We start from the raw sequence: 25,706 nt of genomic DNA on the forward strand, positions 1-25,706 counted from the left end.
GACAAAGATCCATCAATTATAAACTTCAGAAAAACTTTCACCTTGGCCATGAAATTAGGGATAGCCATCTTAATCAAAGAATAAATGTTTTAACCAAAACTATAAGAATTACAATTTACTTCTACCCAAGAGAAATGCTATTATTTCAGGAATCAATTTTTTATGTAGCTTAATAGAAGTCAGTAACCTTCTAGATGGGTAACTTGCCACAATTCACTCCACAAAGTCTGGTAAGTTAAGACTGAGTCCCATCCTTCTTATATGAGAATGCATTATTTGCCTGTCAAGAGGACTTTGGTTATTACTTCCTTTGATGGGGCCCTTCACATACTCTTGGGCACCAGAGCGTTCTAAACATTAAAGCCAGAAATTTTAGCAAATAAATTCCAAGTTTTTTAAATGTACTAATTTTGTTATGTTTAGAGCAAATGAAGAAGAGTTATTCGAGCACCTATTCTATTTAACTGTATTGGGTTAACAGCTCCAAGAAAGGTACAGATAATCCTGTAAGGTTTTCCAAGTTATTTTCTCTGTGACTTTTCTAAGATAAATTGCTCTGGAAGAACCAAGGCAATTCAACAAGGAAGCTATGGAATAAGTTTAAGAGAAGCCAGCTATTTCTAATCAAAGTATTAGAAATACTTTGACTGTATTAATGACTATTCAATAACCAATACTGTTTAACTATGATAAACAGTTTATCTTAAAAGTATACCTTAGATATCCTATCTTTTAAGAAGTGACCCTGACTCACCAAGACCAACGACATCCTCTTACATGCTTCCAGAATTCCCAGTGATTACCCCATGTGACTATGACACTGAAATACAATAGTCTATTTACTTGGTAACCCTTCTAATAAACTATAAGCTCTTTGAGGATAGGATGGTATCTAATTTATCATACACCTCTAACGCCTGACACATAGAAATGTTCATTAGGTATTTGAAAAAGAGAAAGAAAGGAAAAGAAAAAAAAAAGATTCTATTTCCCCTCACTCTTGCCTATACACTTGAACTGAAACTCTAGATTTAGAGGAGGCAAGAAGAGTACTGAGAGGGCATGAACTCCAACCCTTATTATGAGTCATTAAAGGGGACAAAAAGTCTGATGTAAAGAATATTAGAGTTGAAATCAAAAGACTAGAGTTTGAGCATTATCTTGATGACTTAAAAGGACAGGAGCTTGAGTACATCATTTAACCTCTCTTAGACTACATTTCTATTTTAGTATAAATTGGATTATAAGCTCTCAAAGGCCCTTCATTATTAATACTGACCTATGATAAGAAATGATTAAAAAAAACAGGTAAGACCTAAACAGTATGTCCTCAAATAGGACTAATATCTCAGAGAAAAGATTTACCAAGAAAAGCTAGTATGGTTACAGAAGCTTTCATAATTTAAATGAAAAGAGAATGACAATTCTTGGTGAGGATAAAGCAATATACTGCAATATTTATGTTTCAGTGATCTCATTTCTTTTCTCATTTATTTTGGGGTGTATTTTAACACAAAGTTAACACAAGCTAAATCTCTTCATTAAATTGTAGTAATGTGACAAAAGATTTTTCCCATTTAACAGTGTTTTGAGTGTTTGAGTGTTTTGAGTATCTTGAGAAATCTGTATGCAGGTCAGGAAGCAACAGTTAGAACTGGACACGGAACAACAGACTGGTTCCAAATAGGAAAAGGAGTACGTCAAGACGGTATATTGTCACCCTGCTTATTTAACTTATATGCAGAGTACATCATGAGAAACGCTGGGCTGGAAGAAGCATAAGCTGGAATCAAGATTGCCTGGAGAAATACCAATAACCTCAGATATGCAGATGACACCACCCTTATGGCAGAAAGTGAAGAGGAACTAAAAAGCCTCTTGATGAAAGTGAAAGTGGAGAGTGAAAAAGTTGGCTTAAAGCTCAACATTCAGAAAACGAAGATCATGGCATCTGGTCCCATCACTTCATGGGAAATAGATGGGGAAACAGTGGAAACTGTGTCAGACTTTATTTGTTTGGGCTCCAAAATCACTGCAGATGGTGACTGCAGCCATGAAATTAAAAAACGCTTACTCCTTGGAAGGAAAGTTATGAGCAACCTAGATAGCATATTGAAAAGCAGAGACATTACTTTGCCAACAAAGGTCCGTCTAGTCAAGGCTATGGTTTTTCCTGTGGTCATGTATGGATGCGAGAGCTGGACTGTGAGGAAGGCTGAGCGCTGAAGAATTGATGCTTTTGAACTGTGGTGCTGGAAAAGACTCTTGAGAGTCCCTTGGACTGCAAGGAGATCCAACTAGTCCATTCTGAAGGAGATCAGTCCTGGGATTTCTTTGGAAGGAATGATGCTAAAGCTGAAACTCCAGTACTTTGGCCACCTCATGCGAAGAGTTGACTCATTGGAAAAGACTGATGCTGGGAGGGATTGGGGGTAGGAGGAGAAGGGGACGACAGAGGATGAGATGGCTGGATGGCATCACTGACTTGATGGATGTGAGTCTGAGTGAACTCCGGGAGTTGGTGATGGACAGGGAGGCCTGGTGTGCTGCGATTCATGGGGTGGCAAAGAGTCGGACACGACTGAGCGACTGAACTAAACTGAACTGAATAGTGTTTTGATGACCTTAAAACTTCTAGATGTAAAATATAGGAGAATATCTTTTTTAGCTCTAGTAAAAAGGCAGAGGAACCAGAGATTAAATTGCCAACATCTGCTGGATCATCAAAAAAGTAAAAGAGTTCCAGAAAAACATCTATTTCTGCTTTACTGACTATGCCAAAGCCTTTGACTGTGTGAATCACAATAAACTGTGGAAAATTCTTCAAGAGATGGGAATACCAGACCACCTAACCAGCCTCTTGAGAAACCTGTATGCAGGTCAGGAAGCAACAGTTAGAAATGGACATGGGACAAGAGACTGGTTCCAAATAGGAAAAGGAGTACATCAAGGCTGTATATTGTCACCCCGCTTATTTAACTTCTATGCAGAGAACATCATGAGAAACGCTGGGCTGGAAGAAGCACAAGCTGGAATTAAGATTGCCAGCTGCTGCTGCTGCTAAGTCGCTTTAGTTGTGTCCGATTCTGTGCGACCCCATAGATGGCAGCCCACCAGGCTCCACCGTCCCTGGGATTCTGCAAGCAAGAACACTGGAGTGGGTTGCCATTTCCTTCTCCAATGCATGAAAGTGAAAAGTGAAAGTAAACTCGCTTAGTCATGTCCGACTCTTAGCAACCCCGTGGACTGCAGCCCACCAGGCTTCTTCATCCATGGGATTTTCCAGGCAAGAGTACTGGAGTGGGGTGCCATTGCCAGGAGAAATATCAATAACCGCAGATATGCAGATGACACCACCCTTAGGGCAGAAAGTGAAGAACTAAAGAGCCTCTTGATGAAAGTGAAAGAGGAGAGTGAAACAGTTGGTTTAAAGGTCAACATTCAGAAAACTAAGATCATGGCATCTGGTCCCATCACTTCATGCCAGATAGATGGGGAAACAGTGGAAAGAGTGGCTGACTTTATTTATCTGGGCTCCAAAATCACTGCAGATGGTGACTGCAGTCATGAAATTAAAAGACGCTTACTCATTGGAAGGAAAGTTATGAGCAACCTAGATAGCATACTGAAAGCAGAGACATTACTTTGCCAACAAAGGTCCATCTAGTCAAGGCTATAGTTTTTCCAGTGGTCATGTATTGATGTGAGAGTTGGACTGTGAAGAAGGCTGAGTGCCGAAGGTGCTTTTGAACTGTGGTGTTGGAGAAGACTCTTGAGAGTCCCTTGGACTGCAAGGAGATCCAACCAGTCCATCCTAAAGGAGATCAGTCCTGCGTGTTCATTGAAAAGACTGATGTTGAAGCTGAAACTCCAATACTTTGGCCACCTGATGCAAAGAGCTGACTCATCTGAAAAGACCCTGATGCTGGGAAAGATTGAGGGCAGGAGGAGAAGGGGACGACAGAAAATGAGATGGTTGGATGGCATCACCGACTCAATGGACATGAGTCTGGGTAAACTCTGGGAGTTGGTGATGGACAGGGAGGCCTGGCGTGCTGCGGTCCATGGGGTAGCAAAGAGTCAGACATGACTGAGTGACTGAACTGAACTGAAAAAGTAGAATTCCTTATACACAAAACAGGATTGTTCAGAAAAAAAGGAGAAACTGCCTTGAGTACACTGAAAGGAAAACTAGTCAACCAAAGATATCATTAAGAAAATAAAACGACAAGTCACAAACTCAGAAAAGACATTTGTAATCCATAAAAATTACAGATCATTTGTACCTAGAGTATATAAAATTATTTCCATTAAACAATAAAACAAACACCTCTAAAAATAGGCAAAAGATATGAACTTGTGTTTGATAGACAAGGAAGTGCAGAAAATTAAAAAATATTGGCAAAGATGGTCAACCTTATTATAAGTAGTAGAGAAATGTAAATTAAGACAATGTGACATCATTTACACCAACTAGATTTACAAGTAAAAACTATGGTGGCCAAGTGTGGAAGAAGATGTATTCAACAGGGTTGTGTAAAATGGTATAACTATTTTGGAAAACAGTTTGGCATCTTCTTATAAACTCTCTATGACTCAGCAATTTCACTCCTAAGTATACATCTCTGAAAAACTTGTAGTTATAACAAAAGACTGCAGAGAACCCACATGTCCACACAGGAGAATAAACACGGGAACTGTAGCTTGTCTCACAGCAGTTTTTACAGCAATGAGAGACAAACACGTAGCACGCTGCGCAGCAGCCTCTCAGAATCTGAGGCAAGCAAGTGGTGTTTGGGAAGTCTCTGTCACAGAGCTGTTTTATTGTTCGATATTTGTTTTTCCAAAGAAGTTTCTCCTGGAATCTAAAAAATTTTTTTTCCCCAATATAAATTTTCATTTGTCAGTAAGTATGGAAAGAGTCTTGGCAAGTATTAACGGTGATGAAGGGGTCAGACTAAATCACCCTGCCTGCACCTCTCCACCCGTCGCCACCCTGGCCTCCTCGCCCTCTACCACAGCCTCAGCGCTGCCGCCTGGGAAATGCCTGATCATTTGAGAGGGATTATGGTCAAGAGCAGAAGAATCCAGAGAGAAGGGGATAATAATAGACAGAAAGAAAGAAAGAAAAAAAGAAGAGTAATGCTTTGGACTGGGATTTGAGGGGGCTGGGCTTCCCTGGCAGCTCAGACAGTAAAGAATCCGCCTGCAGTGTGGGAGACCTGGGTTTGATCCCTGCATTGGGAAGATCCACTGGAGAAGGAAATGGAAAACCACTCCAGTGTTCTTGCCTGGAAAATCTGGACAGAGGAGCTTGGCAGGTTATAGTACATGGGATCGCAAGAGTTAGACACAACTTAGTGACTAAACCACCACCAAATTCTGGGTTAACTTCATTTTATGTTTCAATTACAATGATTCTATAACATAAGCAACTTCTATTAGTTAACTTCTTTCCACATTTTGTAAAAGCTTTACTCCTTAGATTATAATGGATATTACCTAAGTGGTTAGCTAAAATACATTAATACATCAGACACAGTCTTTCCCAAACTTAAGTTGGATCAATGGTACAACTTACCACAATGAAGTAATGTACAACTGCCTAACTAATCTAAAAAAAAGATCCTGCCAGCTGTTTCATCTTGCCCATTTCTTATATAAAAAATTTCTTTTTTCTATAGTGATACTACTAGCTTTATGCTAGTTTGTAAATTCAATAAATACACAATCTTAAAATACTTCTACTAATCTTTTAAATGTGCAGTTGTTATGTTTTGTCTTCTCTCCCAATTACCTACCCACAGTCTCAAGCTGACTCACAAATGCCTAGAAATAAAAACTCTTATCATAAAACAAATGTCTAACAAAAATCTAAAAAAAGAGAAAATAAGAAAAACAATTTATACTTATATTCTTGAAGTAGTAACTGAAAAGACTAACTTTTCTTAAAGACTTTGATAAAATATTCCTACAGCAATTCAGAAAACTACTACATATTTTATAAATGAAACAAAATTATCAAGCAATAAAAATACTATCTTCTCTGTTGCAAAAGATAAAACTTGAGAGTAAATCACATCCATTTGATTAGGAAAATTCAGAAAATTAAAGTACTATTTTTTCCTGCATAGAGGTCACTATATGAAACAATGAGTTGAAGCAATGTCTAAGACGAATATTATCATGATTAATCTTACTAAATCTCATATCTTCTAAATAGGCAAGTATCATTTGCATCACAATAAAACTTGTGCCCGGTGACTCTCATGTCCTGGCTATGTGGTAGAATCCAGAAATAGGTTACTTCAATTGCTAGAGATTTAGCTAGCCTTTAACATCCTCAGCATTATTCATGGAGGCACTTTCACAGGCATCTGGGAAGCTGACACTGGCAGGCAGAAATGGGCAAGATGAAACAGCTGGCAAGATCTGGAGCTCACACTTGACTGCAGAGGCACAACAAATACCGATCTAGACTTCTGGGAAATGTGGGCCCTTAACCTTAACATCAGTGGACTACCTAAACTATTTGAATAAAACTATTTCTGCTGTTTCCAAAATTACCTTTTACTAAATTCCATTTTAACATTTTTCCAACCACTTTTATTAACATCCAGGTGAAAATTATGACTGCATCTGCTATAGATGTTGATACTCTTAAGAATATATTCAACTGTACCTAATATAAGGCCCCATACTATAGGAGAGAGGTCTTAGAAAACTAAATCTGAGAAGAAACTTGGCTTTCTCTGAGTAGCATGGTTTTATTTTTTTTTAAATAGCTACAGTGAAAATTATTCTGTGCTTTACTTTATTTTTGGTTTCAGGAAGCTCAGATTCAGTTTTGATGTTTGACTACTGTCAATTTCTTTATCTGACTTTAACATGGTATTTCTATTTCCCTTGGTATGAATTCTTTACTTACATAATTATTTTAGTGCTGAGAGACTTGCCATAAGCTGACTCAAATACTTTCTGGAACAAGGCATGGAACAAATGAATAACAGAGTATTTCATGTAATTATCCTCATGTCTATTAACAGATCGATTAATATCATTTTAAAAGACACCCAAGAAAAAGAGGTCATACATAAAATATGTAGAAAATAACCAGTGATAAGACCCCTTAATTTTCTTCCACTGCCAGTTATGAAAAATAAATATCAGAACAATATATGTTAAGGGTTTAAGCAAAAACACTTTCTCAAAAACCAACAAACAAACCAATAGACTCCAAACTGTAACTTAAGCTTAGACAGCTGGCTACTTCATCAGAATTCTTAAGAAAATGTCAGAAAAATGTCTCATAAGAGATATACGTTCAGCAAGTTAAATGAGTAAAGATAACAAGTCATAAGAAAAGTATAACTATCATTGTATATTCTGACTATATGAAATAATTCTGGAAGTAGAAAGAAAAAATAACTTTAAGAAGAAAGAGGTAAAGTATTAGCCCATTTATAATATATGAATTCAAAAATAACTTTCTAGTACAGCCACTATGGAGAACAGTGTGGAGATTCCTTAAAAAACTGGAAATAGAACTGCCTTATGACCCAGCAATCCCACTGCTGGGCATACACACCGAGGAAATCAGAATTGAAAGAGACACATGTACCCCAATGTTCATCGCAGCACTGTTTATAATAGCCAGGACATGGAAGTAACCTAGACGTCCATCAGCAGATGAATGGATAAGAAAGCTGTGGTACATATACACAATGGAGTATTACCCAGCCATTAAAAAGAATACATTTGAATCAGTTCTAATGAGGTGGATGAAACTGGAGCCTACTATACAGAGTGAAGTAAGCCAGAAAGAAAAACACCAAGACAGTACACTAACGCATATATATGGAATTTAGAAAGATGGTAACAATAACCCTGTATGTGAGACAGCAAAAGAGACACAGATGTATAGAACAGTTGTTTGGACTCTGTGGGAGAGGGAGAGGGTCGGATGATTCGGGGGAATGGCATGGAAACATGTATAATATCATATAAGAAAAGAATCACCAGTCCAGGTTCGATGCAGGATACAGGATGCTTGGGGCTGGTGCACTGGGATGACCTGGAGGGATGATACAGGGAGGGAGGTGGGAAGAGGGTTCAGGATGGGGAATACATGTATGCCCGTGGCGGATTCATGTTGATGTATGGCAGAACCAATACAATATTGTAAAGTAACTAGCCTCCAGTTACAATAAATAAATTTAAATTAAAAAAAAAACAACAAAAAAAACTTTCTAATAAAAACTTCATATCCAAAGATAAAAGTAATAACATGACAATAATTTCTTAATTGCCAAAATATTGTAGCTATTTCTGTTCACTTTCATGATATCTTTCACCAGAGAGTCACCACACATATTTTAAAGAGTATAAACCCTCTTATTTATCTCAAGACTAATTTTCTGTAAGAACCTAAAGGTCACAGGTATACAGGATTCATTTTGATATTTGGCAAAACTAATACAATTTTGTAAAGTTTAAAAATAAAATAAAATTGTAGTTGAAAAAAAAAAAAGAACATAAAGGTCTTTTGTAAGAGAGAGGTGAATTAATACTATTTTGAAAGAAAAGATACCTTTTCTTAAGCAAGGATATCGAAATAATTTTACAATTCCATAGTCATCAGCTGTAACTAAAACTTGGCCAATATAATTCCCATCTACTGAGTTTATATCATTAATATCTGAATACTTGGGCCAAATTCCATTTACTTCAAGGCCTGAAACGCATGTCCATGAAGCCCAATGAACACCTTTTATTTCTTCTTTACTTGCCACTTCTTTTCCTCCTAAAAATAAATTAATTTAATTAATTAGTATTAATTTAAGAAGTTACTTCCTTTAATTTTTACTCAAGCATAAGTTATACTGATAACATGGTAAATTCCAAAATTTAAGGATCTTTCCAATCCAGTTAAAGGAGAATACATGAATAGGTAAGTGACTACAGTAAGGAAAAGAGAAAATTAAGTGCAAGGATAAAATTAAAAAAAAAAAAAGCCACTACCAATATTATACTGATTCAAAGAAATATAGCTCTGATGATGATGTAGCTTAGCAGGGTCACCCATGTGGACAATAAAACTGAACTATATTAAAGTCATGCTATAGATTAGTCACAATGGGGTAACTTCGAAGGAAAAGTAAAAGTTATAAGAAAGTAGCAAATCATGTATTAAAAAAGAAACCTAAGAAGATACATAGTTGAGGAAAAAAAAGATAATTGAAAGGATCATAAAAGAAGGATGAATGACAAGTAATACATTTACATTAGGCAACATGACTTCAGGATTGGTCAGTCTTCGTAAGATACAGACTGTTAACAAAAACTGAGTGATATATTAATTATGCAGCTAGTCTTATTAAATAAAGTACTGCAATATAGTTACTAATTCATTAAGCATCATACTAAAGTACTGAGAGATATTTTGATGATTCTGTCTTTATTCTTCTCTTTTTAAAGCTTTCATGAAAAGTCTGTTTTTCAAAATTAGTTTGTTAGCTACATTATTAATATTTGCAAAGTTTGAGATGATAACAGAAGACAAAACAATTTATAGTCAGACATTTATACCCATTATATTTAGTTAATTAGCTGCATCCATTAAAAGTGACATTTTGACTTTCTAATACATACTAGGACTTCACCATATGCTACTCGTACGGCATGGGATTCAACATAAAATAAGTATGTCTTAGATCCTCCAAACAAAGTTTTAATTAAGAACCAAAGGATTTCAAATGATAAGGCAGACTTGTAGAAGAGATCACAATGCCTCCAATATTAGCTCAGATTTTCTTTGATGTCCTATACTCAAATGTAACTGACACTCTGCCTCCAGCAAAATCTAAGATATTTTAAAGGAACTAAAAATCTACAAATTGTATAAAATTTGCAGGGTTTTTACCTGGCATCCTGTAGAGAAGTCTTTTACCGTTCCCATCATTCGTCTGTAAATACCTACTGTCTGAGGACCAGTCTAGGTGAGTGATGAAACTAAGTGACCCAACACACTCCCCGAGCTTCTTGTAGCGCTGAGCAACCCCATAAACATCGACTGAGCTGTCGTTGCAGCCGACGGCAAGGTAAGCTCCGTCTGGTGAGTACTTTAACTCATGAATTGCCTCCTTCCGATCTTTAATATGCACAACTTCTGTCATATCTCTATAAAGAAAAACAAGAGAGACCATGGGGGAAAACGTCACTACAGAATTAGTTCAGTTTTCCAATGTGTCTAAAATGACTGTATCAAGTATTTATAAACCATAAAATAAATATAAATGATACAAGTAGTGTTAATTCAGGAATAATTTTGCTGAACAGAAATATATGAGGACAATACATGCTAGAAGTAGAGAAAAATGCTAAAGTTCAGTTCCTAAATTACTTAATTTTAAGTAGTTCAGAGATTCATATTAAATTTCCAAAGTAATACAAAAATAGAAATCAAGCCATGGGATTTTTATGATGAAGCTTCTTACAAGTACTGAGCTTATAAAAAAAATACTTAATTATAAACACCATGATATTCAAATTAAATTTTTGTAATGAACCAAATGTACAAAATTATACCCAGGAAATAAAGGAGACATTGATTTCAGTAATATACTTGAATATATATCTGTATATAGCTACCATGTTATTTTTAGTTCAACCTCTCTGACCTCTTTGAATAGAACACAATTCTTCCCAATTAGCGATCATTTCAGTCAGCAGTGTTAAACATTTTTTTTAATGATGCCTTATAACTGACTCTCCAGAATAATACAGGTATTGGTAGTGGCCATAAAAATGGATCAGCAGCTGAATACTGCTGAGTTTGAAAGCACATGGAGGTGGTGGAGAGGCAGAGAAGAGGGGGAGGCAAGGGAGGGGCAGGGGGAGGCGAGGGTCTTATTTCCAACTGTTGCCACAGAGTTTTTTCCAAATAAATTTTGCATTACCCATCTGAAATGCTCCCAATAGATAATTCCAAGAATAGAAGTTTAAATGGCTATTTCCCAATTTTTACAGTTCCCAAATAGACAATTCAAAGTAATAAAATTCATATTTCTTTCAGAAACACTAAGTATTTAACTTTGTTTTAGACTCATGGGGTATGAATATGAACTCATCTTCTGTGAGAGATGGAGACAAAGTAATTATACTTCATAGCTAAGAAAATGCAGTGAGTGCTCGGAAGGTTATGCATGAAGTTCTGTAAGAAACACTGAAAAAGGGTTCAGACTACAGGCAGGAAGGGAGTAAGGAAGAGTGATACCTATTTGAGCCTAAAGCCTGAGGGGCTGGCTAATTAAAAAAGAGGAGTGAAGGTTTTCCAGAAAGAGCACACAGCACGAGCAATGCCAAGTACACGGCACACATGAAGAACAGAGCTGCCCAGGTAGCGCTAGTGGCAAAGAACCCCCTGCCAATGCAGGAGATGTAAGAGACGCGGGTTTGATCCCTGGGTTGGGAAGATCTCCTGGAGGAGGGCATTGCCACCTATTTCAGTATTCTTGCCTGCAGAATCCCATAGAGAGAAGAGCCTGGCAGGCTACAGTCCACACAGGGTTGCAAAGAGTAGGACAAAACAGAAAGCAACTTAGCATAGCACAGATAATACAATGTGGAAACAAGGTAAGTGGGAAAAGTAACGACCTGATGGGGTTAAAGAGACACACTGAAGACAGTGTGTAACGGGTCTAATATGTTACCAAGGAACCTGGGCTTCATCCTGGTGTTAATCGTATAAAACAAGAGATTAAAATCATCTTCTTAACTATAAAAGGGAGTAAGAACAAAACAAAACAAATGAAGTGAAAAAAAAAAACTTTTTAAAAAAAGCTTTCCTTGTCAACATCACTCTTGCCTTACACTCTGCAACTTGCAAGGCCCTCTTCCTAAGCATAAATGAATGTATTTTTAGCTACCTGTACCTTTCCAGTGACTTCTTCCTTTAAGTTCTAATTAAATTCTTACATCTTATCTCCCTTTCTCCATACCCATTCATCCATCTATCCACCCAGTTCAGTTCAGTCACTCAGTCATGTCTGACCCTTTGTGACCCCATAGACTGCAGCATGCTGGGGTCCCTGTCCGTCACCAACTCCTAGAGTCTACTCAAACTCATTTCCATTGAGTTGGTGATGCCATCCAACCATCTCATCCTCTGTCATCCCCTTCTCCTCCTGCCTTCAGTCTTTCCCAGCATCAGGATCTTTTCAAATGAGTCAGTTCTTCGCATCAGGTGGCCAAAGTATTGGAGTTTCAGCTTCAGCATCAGTCCTTCCAATGAATATTCAGGACTGATTTCCTTTAGGACGGACTGGTTGGATCTCCCTGCAGTCCAAGGGAATCTCAAGAGTCTTCTCCAACACCACAGTTCGTGGCTCAGCTGGTAAAGAATCCACCTGCAATGCAGGAGACCTGGGTTCGATCCCTGGGTTGGGAAGATCCCGTGGAAGAGGGAAAGGCTACCCACTCCAGTATTCTGGCCTGGAGAATTCCATGGACTGTATAGACCATGGGGTCACAAAGAGTCAGACACAACTGAGCAACTTTCACTTCCATCCACCCATCCACCCACTAATCCATTCATCTAAATCTGTATGGAGTAAGATTTTTAAGAAAACATCTAAAGCACAATTTGATAGCTTCTATTTTTTGTATATTATTTATTAAAGATACGATCATTCCAATATCAACCACAAACATTAGTTAAATTGCTCATGGAAAGTTCTTCAGAGTTATTTTGTCTTTTTTTAAAGCTTTTGTTCGAGAGATTTATCTTGCCCAGTTAATGAGAGAAATGTGTGGATATCTCAGGTTGTCTCCTGCTCTCTACCACTACGCCCCTGCCAACCTGCCAACCAACCAACACTCAAGCACACGCGCATGCACACACACACACACACACACACACACACAAAACCAACAGTGATGAAAAAAGAGATTCTGATTGGTTTTATAGTATGTATTATGTTACTGTGCTAAGTCACTTCAGTCATGTCTGACTCTTTGTGACCCATGGACTGGAACCTGCCAGGCTCCTCTGTCCATGGGATTCTCTACACAAGAATACTAGAGTGGGTGGCCAAGCCCTTCTCCCACAATCTTCCCAACTCAGGGACTGAACCCTCATCTCTTGTGTGTCCCGCATTGGCAGGTGGGTTCTTTACCACTACTTAACGTGATTACATAAATCACAGATGGTGACTGCAGCCACAAAATTAAAAGACGACTGCTCCTTGGAAGAAAGTTACGAAAAACCTTGATAGCACATTAAAAAGCTGAGACATCATTTTGCCAACAAAGGCCCATAAAGTCAAAGCTAAGTTTTCTCCAATAGTCATGTATGGATGGAAATTAGACCGTAAAGAAGGCTGAGCACTGAAGAATTGATGCTTTCTAACTGTGGTGCTGGAGAAGATTCTTGAGAGTCCTTTGGACTGCAAGGAGATCAAACCAGTCCATCCTAAAGGAGATCAACCCTGAATATTCATTGGAAGGACTGACGATGAAGCTGAAGCTCTAATACTCTGGCCACCTGATGTGAAGAGCTGACTCATTGGAAAAGACCTTGATGCTGGAAAAGGCTGAAGACAAAAGGAAAAGGGCAGAAGAGAATGAGATGGTTAGATAGCACCACCAACTTAATGGATATGAATCTGAGCAAACTCCAGGAGACAGTGGAGGACAGAGGAGCCTTGACATGCTGCAGTCCATGGGGTCACAAAGAGTTGGACACGATTTAGCGACTGAACAGTACAAACAGCAGGATTAAGACCAATTAGAAGTCTACTATAGATGGTGGTGGCTCAGAGTTCAGAAAGAAGTGAAATGATTTGAAACATACAATAGTAATCCTTACTGGTATATATATAATATATAGTATATATTAAAGATATTATAATTCTAACCTTATTCACAAACCTTTATCAAAATGCTCCTAGAAAACTCATAAGGTAAGAAAAATCAACAAGATATGGTTACTGGATTAGAAATGATAGTTAGAGAGGTATCAATGATAAAGCCTAGTTTTTTGACTTATTCAAGAACATGGACTATAGAGGCTTTTGCCAGAATAGTTCCCTGGTGGCCCAGTGGTTAGGATTCTAGGCTTTCACTGCCATGGCCAGGAGTTCCATCCCTGGTTGGAGAACTGAAAGTGCACAAGCCATGAGGCATGTATTTTTGAGTTGCTAAAATACTTATTAGAGATAAGAAATTATTCACCTAGTTTCTTTCAGACAATAATGAAAGGGTAAGTAAATGTATAAATGAAAAAATAACCATCACTATTTTTAATGCATAGCAGCTTTTTGATAGAAATTCTTAGGTGTTTTACATGCATTTTAAATTCCTGGTTGGGAAACAATGCAAATGTACTTAATGAAACTAAATTTTACTCATAAAAATGTTTAAATGGCAAATTATATATTATGTATATTTTATCATAATAAAAAAAACTAAGAGAAAAATCTCAGCATATCTCATTATAGAAACCCACCTCAGAATAGTCATATCTATAGAAGCTCAGAAGTATAAAAGCTTGATGAATTAGTATCTGAGGAAGTGAAAGATATTTTATACATGTTAAAAGAAAGACACTGAAGTAGAAATAAACAGGCTGGAGAGATGGGCACAATAGGCTTTGTCAAGAATTATAAACATCATCTTAGGGATAGTGCAGTGCTTTTATCATCCTTTAGAGAGAGGAGGAATGCAAACAAACATGTTTGAAAAGGCGTCACTCTAAATGGAGAGTGGGAAAGGAGCCTGAGGAAGCAGGAGATAGGGAGACCAGATGAGATGCTATTTCACCAATCCACCAGAAAGAAGTTAGGAAGTAGCAGAGGTCAGTACAAGAGTACAATGGTGAAAATGAAAGGAAGCAGATTAATTTGAGAGCTACTTAAGGAGGTAGGTTAGTCAGAATTCTGTGATTAATTAGACATGAGAGACAAAAGAGAATGGTTTCTGGACTGGGCAACTGGGTGGACGGTCCCATTATTCAGTAAACTAGATATGAAAAATATCATAAATACTTACTCTCATGAACACGTGTGGCTCAACAGCAAATTTTTAAATGACTGTATAGAAGTCAACTGACTGCACCATATCTATAGATACTCAACACAAGATGTTAACTGCTTTAACAATTTCTTTAAACTTTCTGACTATCCAAGTGAAGGAGGAGATGCAGGCACTTTTTCCCAAAGCATAAAGCTGCAAAGAGCAACAAAACTATTCACTCATCTTTAACTGTTTCAAGGTCTCCTTCTCCCTATTCTATGGCAGAAGATCATTACTGAAAAGCAATACTACCAAGAAACAGAAATCAAGACCCAAACTTGTCTCAAAATTTTATTCATTAATTTACTAAGCAGTCTTAATCTTCAAAACCAAAGTTTGAGTTAATTTTCTGACAAAGCCATTTTTATAAACATATTTTTTTATATTTCATGAAACTAGTATCTGAAAAATATATTAATAAGGGAGAGGGAAAAGTGGGTAAATGTAGGCATTACAGACTCCATCTCACTTAACAGAAGCTTGTGTTCCTATTTCTTCCCTAACACGTACCTTACTCTCAGCACAGTGAACGAGCCGTCCTTCATTCCAAGGGCAAGGTGGATCCCGTCTGCGTTCACAGCTGCACAACGAACTGGCTCCTCCATGTTACACCTTGCTATTAGTGCATGGTCAACCAGGCTCCATATTCTGTAACATTTAATTAAAAGAAAAGAGGAGTTAGCCAATGTGTGCTTTAAAATGTTAGAATATATGAAAAAATGTTGGTTAAAATAATAATTTCATTTTAAGGAAGAAAGATAAATATAGGTTTATAACTGTATGCTCTGTAGCAAAGAATTCTTATCTACAAACTAGAAATACTGTTAATACTTAAAATGACAAGTGTTAATAGAATCCTTTATTTTTAAGACAATGTAATGACATTAATTTTTTCTAATCAGTTATTTTAGATAGATGATTTCTACCCTGATAAAAGGGGACATCTATCTATCTATCTATCTATATATATATATAGTATACTGACATATGTATACACCATATTTATAGTCTTTTAACTTAAGAGTGACACTTCAGATTATGCAAATTCAGTCTTTTCCAGACTCTAATGTTAAAAAACTGCAACAAGTAGTAAAAAATACCCACTGTTTGAAAGTTAAGAATTATACTTCCAAATAACCTGAACAAAGACCAAAATTACCAATGAAAATTAGTAACATTTTGAATTAAACTATAACAAACTTTTACAGATTATATCTCACTTCTAGTGATTGGTCTGTTCAAGTTTTGTTTCTTCTTGACTCAATTATCACAGTTATGCCACTAGAAATCTATCCATTTCTTCTATGTTGTCCAGTTTGTTGGCATATAGATGTTCACAGTATGCTGTAACAACATTTTTTTGTATTTCTGTGGTATCAGTTATTTTTTCCTGTTTTTCATTTCTTGTTTGGTTGGGTCCTTTCTCTTTTCTTCTTGGTGAGTCTGACCAGAGGTTTGTCAATTTGTTCATCTTTTCAAAATATCAGCTCTTGGTTTTATTGATCTTTTCTCTTAAAAAATATTCTCTATTTATTTCCTATTTGGTCTTTATTGTTTCCTTCCTTCTGCTTACTCTGGGTTTTGCTTGTTCTTCTCTTTCTAATTCTTGTAGGTGGTAGGTTAGGTTGCTTGAAATTTTTCTTGTTTCTGGAGGAAGGCCTCTATCACTATAAATCTCCCTACTAAAACTGTTTCTGCTACATCCATAGATTTGTAAAGTTGTATTTTCACTTTTACATGTGTCTACCTAACTCTATGATTTCTTCTTTGATTTCATCATCAACCCATCTATTTTTTAATAGCATGCTATTTAGTCTCGGGATCTACCAGCCTGGGGCTGCCCTGCTGGCTCACTCAGCTGATAAAGAATCCACCTGCAACGTGGGAGACCTGGGTTCGATCCCTGGGTTGGGAGGATCCCCTGGAGAAGGGAAAGGCTACCCACTCCAGTATTCTGGCCTGGGGAACTAACGCCATGGACCGTAGAGTCCATGGGGTCATAAAGAGTCAGACACTACTGAACGACTTTCACTCACTCACACTATTTAGTCTCCAAGTGGTTGTTCTTTTCCAGTTTTTTGTTCTATGGCTTATTCCCAGTTTTATACTGTTGTGGTCAGAAAGGATGCTTGAAATAATTTCTAGTATCTTAAAATTGCTAAGGCTTGTTTTTTGACCTAGTATGTGATCCATCCCAGATAATGTTTCAAGTGCAATTGGAATGAAAGGGTATTCCAGCCTTTTTTTTTCCTTAATTGGATATCAATTAAGTCCAACTAATCTATTGTGTAATTCAGAACTTCTGTTGCCTTGGTAGTTTTTGTCTGGATGATTTGTCCACTGATGTCAGTGGAGTGTTAAAGCCTACTATTATTGCATTACTGTAAATGTCTCCCTTCATGTCTGTATTTGTTCTATATATGTAGATGTTCCTATATTGGGTACTAGTGGTAAAGAACCCACCTATGTGGGGTCTATTTCTAGGTTGGGAGAATCCCCTGGAGGAGGGCATGGCAACCCACTCCAGTGTTCTTGTGTGGAGAAATCCCATGGACAGAGGAACCTGGCAGGTTACAGTCCATAGGGTTGCAAAGGGTCAGACACATCTGAAGCTTACCATACATGCACATGTGCACATGTTGGGTACGTATATGCTAACAAATGCAATATTCTCCTCTTATATTGATTTATTACTATATGGTGTCCTTCTTTTTCTTTATGGCCTTTGTTTTCAAGTTTATTTTGTCTGATATGAGTATTGCTATCTCCACTTTCTTGCTGTTTCCAATTTGCATGAAATATCTTTTTCCTTCCCTTCACATTTTCCACTCTTTGTGTTTTTTGCCCTGAAGTGAGTCTTCTGTAGGCAGTATATTGGAGATTTTTTTTTTTTTTAATTCAATCTGCCACTCTGTCTTTTAACCAGAGTATTTAGTCCACTGACATTATGCAAAAATACGGAATGCTGGCTGGATGAAGCACAAGCGGGAATCAAGATTGCTGGGAGAAACATCAATAACCTCAGATATGCAGATGATACCACCCTTGTAGTGCAAAGTGAAGAACTAAATAGCCTCTTGATGAAAGTGAAAGAGGAGAGTGAAAAAGTTGGCTTAAAATTCAACAGTCAAAAAATGAAGATCATGGCATCCAGTCCCAAAACTTCATGGCAAATAGATGGGGAAACAATGGAAACAGTGAGAGACTTTATTTTGGGGGGCTCCAAAAGCACTGCAGATGGTGACTACAGCCATGAAATTAAAAGATGCTTGCCCCTTGTAAGAAAAGTTATGACCAACCTAAACAGCATGTTAAAAAACAGAGATATCACTTTGCTGACAAAGGTCCATCTAGTCAAAGCTATGGTTTTTCTAGTGGTCATGTATGGATGTGAGAGTTGGACTACCAAGAAAACTGAGCACTGAAGAATGGATGCTTCTGAACCGTGGTGTTGGAAAAGACTCTTGAGAGTCCCCTGGACTGCAAGGAGAGCCAACCAGTCCATCCTAAAGGAAATCAGTCCTGAATATTCACTGGAAGGACTGATGCTGAAGCTCCAATATTTTGGCCACCTGATGTAAAGAACTAACTGCTTAGAAAAGACCCTGATGCTGGGAAAGACTGAAGGCTGGAGAAGGGGATGAGATGGTTGGATGGCATCACTGACCGGATGGACATGAGTTTGAGCAAGCTCTGGGAGTTGGTGATGGACAGGGAGGCCTGATGCGCTGCAGTCCATGGAGTCACAAAGAGTCAGACACGACTGAACTGAACTGACATTAAAAGTAATTATTGATAAGTATGTACTTATTGCCATGTTAATAAATTTTCCAGTGATTTATGCAGTTCTTCATTTCTTCCCTTTTTGTTTTTCCTTTTGTGGCTTTATGATTTTCTTTTGTAGTACCTTGAGTTCCTTTCTCTTTGGTTTTTATGAACCTACTGTATATTTTTGACTTTTCATTACCATAGAGTTCAAGTATATTAACTCATAACTATATCAGCAATATTCAAGTTCAAACACATTCTATAAGATTTACATTTTTATAACTCCCTCTCCAACATTTTGAGATTTTGATATCTGATGTCTTATTTTACATCTTCATACTTATCCTTTTACTGTTTATTATAATCATAATCACTTCTACAATTTTTTTGCACACTTCTACAATTTTAAACTGTTTTTAAATTTATATGTGGTTTATTGAAGTGACCGTCAATCCTTACTATATATTTGCCTTTCTTATTGTGATTTTTCCCTTTCATACAGATTCTTGATTCTTTTCTGTTTACAGAATATCCTTCAATATTTCTTTCAGGATAGGTGGAGTACTGCCCAAGTCTTCTTTGTCTTAAAAATTCTTTATCTCTCCTATTCTAAATGATAATCTTGCTGGACAGAGTATCCTAGGTTGCAGGGTTTTTTTCCCTTTCAGGATTTTGAATACATGTCATTCCATTCTGGCCTGAAAAGAGTTCACAGAGAAATCAGCTGTTAGCTTTATGGAAGTTCCCTTGTAATGGACTCTTTTTTCTCTTGCTCTATTTAGAATCCTCTTTAACTTTTGTCATTTTAATTATATGTCTAGGTGTGGGTTTGTTTGAATTCATTTCATTTGGGACCCTCTGTTCTTCCTGTATCTGTATACCTGTTTCTTTCTTTAGGTTTGAGAAGTTTTTAGCTCTAACATCTTCAAATACATTTTTTATCTCCTTCTCTCTCATTTCTCCTTCTGGAACTCCTATTATACATAGGCTGGCACATTTTTCGTTATCCTATAGGTCTCATATATTGCTCTTTTTTCCATTTTGTCTTTCTGTCTGCTGTTCTGATTGGATGATGTCCATTATTCTTTCAGATCACTTCTTCATCCTTCTGTGTCGTTTAGTCAGCTATTGTTGCTTCTAGATTGCTTTTTGCAGAGAAGGCAATGGCACCCCACTCCAGTACTCTTGCCTGGAAACTCCAATGGACAGAGGAGCCTGGTGGGCTGCAGTCTATGGGGTTGCTAAGAGTCAGACACGACTGAGCGACTTCACTTTCACTTTTCACTTTCATGCATTGGAGAAGGAAATGGCAACCGACTCCAGTGTTCTTGCCTGGACAATCCCAGAGATGGGGGAGCTTGGTGGGCTGCCATCTGTGGGGTCGCACAGAGTTGGACACGACTGACGTGACTTAGCAGCAGCAGCAGCAGATTGCTTTTTATCTCAGTAACTGACTTATCTATTTTCTGTGTTGTCTATTTTTGACTGGTTCATCTTTATGGTTTTTAATTCCTTGTTACAGTGATCTGCATTCCTATCAATAATCTTTCCTAATTAATTTAGCATTTTTATTTCACCTTTTTGTACTTGGGGTCTGGTAGACTGGTGACCTCTGTTTCATTATTTGTAATCTTTCAGGGAATTTCTCTTGTTCTTTTAATTGGGAGTAGTTCATCTGCCTTTTCATTTTACTTTCTTTTTTAAATTTATTTTTAATTGGAGGGTAATTGCTTTACAATACTGTGCTGGTTTCTGCTGTACAACGTGGATCAGTCATAACTATACATATATATCTCTCCTCCCCCTAGAGCCTCCCTCCCACTCTGTCTCTATAAATTTAGAAGAAACTGTTTTATACTATAATCTTATAGAGCTGTTTTTAAGATGATTGTATGTGTGAGTGTCCCTGTGTAGACTATGTGTGTCCAATGCCTTTGGTGCGAGGGTTGGCTTTGGGATGAATGCCAGTCACATCTTTTCCCAGGGTATGCTAGCCATTATCCCCTTGACAGGCAGGCAGAGGTGCTGGAGGATGTAAAGCCTGTTCAGGGAGTATAGCAGGACTTCCTCTCTGCTCCATGGCTATTGCCACTCTGTCAAGGACAAGACTGCCTTCTCAGCTGTTGCAGTAGAAGCCCTGATGATTGGGTTTGACGAGGCTCTGTTGCCGTTGAACATGTGCCCTGCCCCAAAGGAAGCGAGTGCTGAAGCAAGTGATGCTTGTGCACTCACAGAGGACCTACATGCAACCTGTGCAGGCGTCCATGGCTCTGTTTAGAAGCAGGCTGAGATTACATCCCTTCCTCTGTTATCTTCAGCCCAGATCTGTTACAAGGCTGTGGTGTGGAACAGGCTGAGGCTGGGCATCAGGGTGTTGTGGCTGTAGGAACTGAGGGGCTGCACTGCTGCCAGAGATCTGGGCTGCCTCAGTGGCAGTCTTTGCCCAGGATCTGTCTGCCCCAGGTCGAGCACGAATCTGCAGTGTGCAGTGGGTGGGACCAGGGAACACTGCTGGGAGGCCAACTGCTGCATGCTCCTGTGTGTGATGACAATGGTTGCTACCACCCTGAGCCCCGTGGTCTGTCTCTGTGTCATTTCCCAGGGCCTGGTTGGCCTAAATCTTGTGCCAGGCTGTGGTGGAGTGAGCAGGGCCAGGACGTTTGCTCCACTCAGACTGAAGAGTGTGGGTGTGGTAGCAGCCACCAGCACAAGGCTCTCTCCATCTTGGCTACTGGCAAGTCAACGTGTGCCCACTCCTTCAAAATGGAGTCTAGACTTGAGGCCTCTGTCTGTCCCAGTGGCTGTCCCAGAAAGCAAGGGGGCTTATCTCCTCTGCACTGGACCCTAGAACTGGTTCGGCCAGATTGTGGCTCAGCCTGCTCGCTCTCCAGGGCTAGGTCCTCCCATGCAGACTGACTCCTTTCAAATCCCTCCCAGGGGTGCAGGTTCCAACCTGATACTTTCATTTCCATCCTACCAAGTCACATGAAGATCTTTCTTGCAGCTCTGGTTGTATAGGAGTTCTGCCAGTTTCCAATTAGTTTTCTGTGAGAATGCTTCCATATGTAGACATATTTTTGATGTATTTGTGGAGGGGAGGTGAGCTCCACATCTTCCTACTGTGCATTCTTGATCCCCCTCATTTTTACATTTGTAAATGTTTGAAAAAAATTATCAAAGAATAACATTTTGAGTCATGAGAAAATTATATGAAATTCAAACTCAGATTCCAGTGTCTACAGATCAAGTTTTATGGGAACACAGCCACCCTGCCCTGTTTTCATACTGTCTGTGGCTGCTTTCACACTGCAGAGGCAGAGTTGAATGCTTACAGAACAGAGGCAGATGGTGGCACTCATCACTTCGTTCGGCTCCTCTGATGCACTACAAATTACACTGACACTATTATAACCCGACAGAATCTCAACTGCTACGTGTATTGTCACATCATGGCGTTTTATTATTTTTTATCTCCAATACATACCCATCACATCATAACAAGAAAGAAAAAAGAGAAAACTGAATGAATGTTGTGTTTTAAGGCACAGTAGAGTGTGGATTACGCAACTACTGAATTAGATGATAAAGCACTATGTTTATTATTCAATGATATTATAGCTATCCTAAAAGAGTACAAAGGTACATTAACATTACCAGACTAAGCACTTATCATGATATTTTCAACTCACAGGAAAGCAATAGTCAGAAAAATTAGAAAATTTAAAATCTCATTGTAGCAGAATTTCTTTACACATTCAAAAATTAAAATGAGGTTTTACTTTAAAAAACCTACGAAGAAAGTAAAAAAACCAAGTGGCTCATTTTTTAGACAAGCAAAGAAAGTTGCTTATTGGTAATGGATTAACTAAATCATTTTGGATTGCTGCAGCTGAAGAACTCTCTCCAGAAAAAATAAATTTGTTTAAGACAATTAGCCATTGGGTGAGAACAGTTGCTTACAGAGTTGAGGGTTTGGGAATAACACCAACAGTTAATTAAAAACAAGGCAAATACTTTTTTAATTGGAGGCTAATTACTTTACAATATTGTATTGGTTTTGCCATACATCAACATGAATCCACCACAGGTGTAAACGTGTTCCCACTCCTGAACCCCCCTCCCACCTCCCTCCCCATACCATCCCTCTGGGTCATCCCAGTGCACCAGCCCCAAGCATCCTGTATCCTGTGTTGAACCTGGACTGGCGATTCATTTCTTATATGATATTATACATGTTTCAATGCCATTCTCCCAAATCATACCCCCACCCCCACCCCAGAGTCCAAAAGACTGTTCTATACATCTGTGTCTCTTTTGCTGTCTCGCATACAGGGTTATCGTTACCATCTTTCTAAATTCCATATATATGCGTTAGTATACTGTATTAGTGTTTTTCTTTCTGGCTTACTTCACTCTGTATAATAGGCTCCAGTTTCACCCACCTCAATAGAACTGATTCAAATGTATTCTTTTTAATGGCTGGGTAATACTCCATTGTGTATATGTACCACTGCTTTCTTATCCATTCGTCTGCTGATGGACATCTAGGTTGCTTCCATGTCCTGGCTATTATAAACAGTGCTGCGATGAACACTGGGGTACATGTGTCTCTTTCAATTCTGGTTTCCTCGGTGTGTATGCCCAGCAGTGGGATTGCTGGGTCGTATGGCAGTTCTATTGCCAGTTTTTTAAGGAATCTCCATACTGTTCTCCATAGTGGCTGTATTAGTTTGCATTCCCACCAACAGTGTAAGAGGGTTCCCTTTGCTCCACATCCTCTCCAGCATTTACTGTTTGTAGACTTTTGGATTGCAGCCATTCTGACTGGCATGAAATGGTACCTCACTGTGGTTTTGATTTGCATTTCTCTGATAATGAGTGATGTTGAGCATCTTTTCATATGTTTGTTAGACATCTGTATGTCTTCTTTGAATTGTCTATTTAGTTCTTTGGCCATTTTTTGATTGGGTTGTTTATTTTTCTGGAATTGAGCTGCAGGAGTTGCTTGTATATTTTTGAGATTAGTTGTCTGTCAGTTGCTTCATTTGCTATTATTTTCTCCCATTCTGAAGGCTGTCTTTTCACCTTGTTTATAGTTTCTTTTGTTGTGCAGAAGCTTTTAATTTTAATTAGATCCCATTTGTTTATTTTTGCTTTTATTTCCAATATTCTGGGAGGTGGGTCATAGAGGATCCTGCTGCGATTTATGTCGGAGAGTGTTTTGCCTATGTTCTCCTCTAAGAGTTTTATAGTTTCCAGTCTTATGTTTAGACCTTTAATCCATTTGGAGTTTATTTTTGTGTATGGTGTTAGAAAGTGATCTAGTTTCATTCTTTTACAAGTGGTTGACCAGTTTTCCCAGCACTACTTGTTAAAGAGATTGTCTTTTCTCCATTGTATATTCTTGCTTCCTCTGTCAAAGATCAGGTGTCCACAGGTGTGTGGGTTTATCTCTGGGCTCTCTATTTTGTTCTATTAGTCTATATTTCTGTCTTTGTGCCAGTACCATACTGTCTTGATGACTGTGGCTTTGTAGTAGAGCCTGAAGTCAGGCAGGTTGATTCCTCCAGTTCCATTCTTCTTCCTCAAGACTGCTTTGGCTATTCGAGGTTTTTTGTATTTCCATATAAATTGTGAGATTATTTGTTCTAGCTCTGTAAAAAATACCGTTGGTAGCTTGATAGGGATTGCATTGAATCTATAGATTGCTTTGAGTAGTATACTCATTTTCACTATATTGATTCTTCCGATCCACGAACATAGTAAAACAAGGCAAATACTTTTGAGTGGTTTTCCTAGAGTCTTGATAAGTCAACAAATGTTATTGTTACTACTAAGTGGTTTATTTGAGGAGTCAATGCCAAGTTTGAAGTGATAAATAATTAGCTTTTATGAATAGTTTGCATGGAATAACTACAGGCTAGAATATTTTCAAAGACACTAGTGAGAAAGCAGTCATCCAGCACAACATCAAGTGGACTCAGACTGGGGTAAAAAATATGTAGGGGGGATTGGCTTATAGACAAATTATAAAGCCTATAAAAGTTAAGGTGTTTAAAGCCTTACAATTATTCACCATATTATTTCTTCACAATTTTGCACACATACACACACAATCTTGAATCATGTCTTTTAGAACCAATAATGTTAACAGTGAACTTCATTTTCTCCAGTGGATTTAACCATTGTTGGTTCTGAGTTTTTGTTAGGAACAGAAGCTAAAAATCCTGACTTGCCCTATAACACTTTCCAATTAAAACTTCCCCACTTTTGCTATTTGGGGAGATGCTAGTTTGGGAAAGATCCTGGTGTTCTTACGTGTTGCAGGTAGTAATACATCCTTTCTTCTCTTGATCTTTGCTTTGACTGTGTCTTTTGGTTTGACACCCACCAAGAGGTGAACCCAGTTTTCAGGCAACACAATTACTTTTTAAAGGACCAGCTGCCCTTTTTATGAAAGCAGCCAGTACCAGCTGTCCTCCTAAAATGGAAGAAACTCCTAGCAAATCATGTGAGTCAAGTGTAGCCCCACACCAAGTTTCCATGTGGACAGTGCTATGGCATCTTGTATCTACATAAAACCAAGTAGCACAAATATAGTAAGTGGCATGATTGATTAACATACCACTTAAAATATCAGTAGTTACCTGGAAAGAATCAGGTTGCATCCCTATCTCACTTCTTACACTGAAGTAAATTTTACAAAGATTAGGAGTTAAACATAAAAAATAAACCCACTAATACACTAGAAGAATATACTAGAAAACTTTTTAACCTTAGGGAGGATTTCTCTATGCTAGAAAACTCAGAAGTCATAAAAGAAAATGTTGATAAATTCAGATGCATAAAACAAAATAACAACAAAA

At 38.0% G+C, this 25,706-nt stretch overlaps 1 protein-coding gene across 10 annotated transcripts in view; it reads right to left on the reverse strand.

Moving 5' to 3' along the window:
- Window positions 1–25,706, reverse strand: part of EML5 (EMAP like 5) — a 160,065-nt gene that overhangs the window by 85,656 nt on the left and 48,703 nt on the right. For all 10 annotated transcript variants that reach the window (XM_027552678.1, XM_027552677.1, XM_027552675.1 and 7 more), the window contains 3 exons: window positions 15,583–15,720; window positions 9,923–10,179; window positions 8,591–8,803 (listed from right to left, as the gene is read on the reverse strand). In XM_027552678.1, the coding sequence (XP_027408479.1) occupies window positions 8,591–8,803; window positions 9,923–10,179; window positions 15,583–15,720 (608 nt within the window). The remainder of the gene's footprint in view (window positions 1–8,590; window positions 8,804–9,922; window positions 10,180–15,582; window positions 15,721–25,706) is intronic.

This window comes from Bos indicus x Bos taurus, chromosome 10 (assembly GCF_003369695.1).
Source record: "Bos indicus x Bos taurus breed Angus x Brahman F1 hybrid chromosome 10, Bos_hybrid_MaternalHap_v2.0, whole genome shotgun sequence".
In the NCBI taxonomy this organism is placed as follows: domain Eukaryota; kingdom Metazoa; phylum Chordata; class Mammalia; order Artiodactyla; family Bovidae; genus Bos; species Bos indicus x Bos taurus.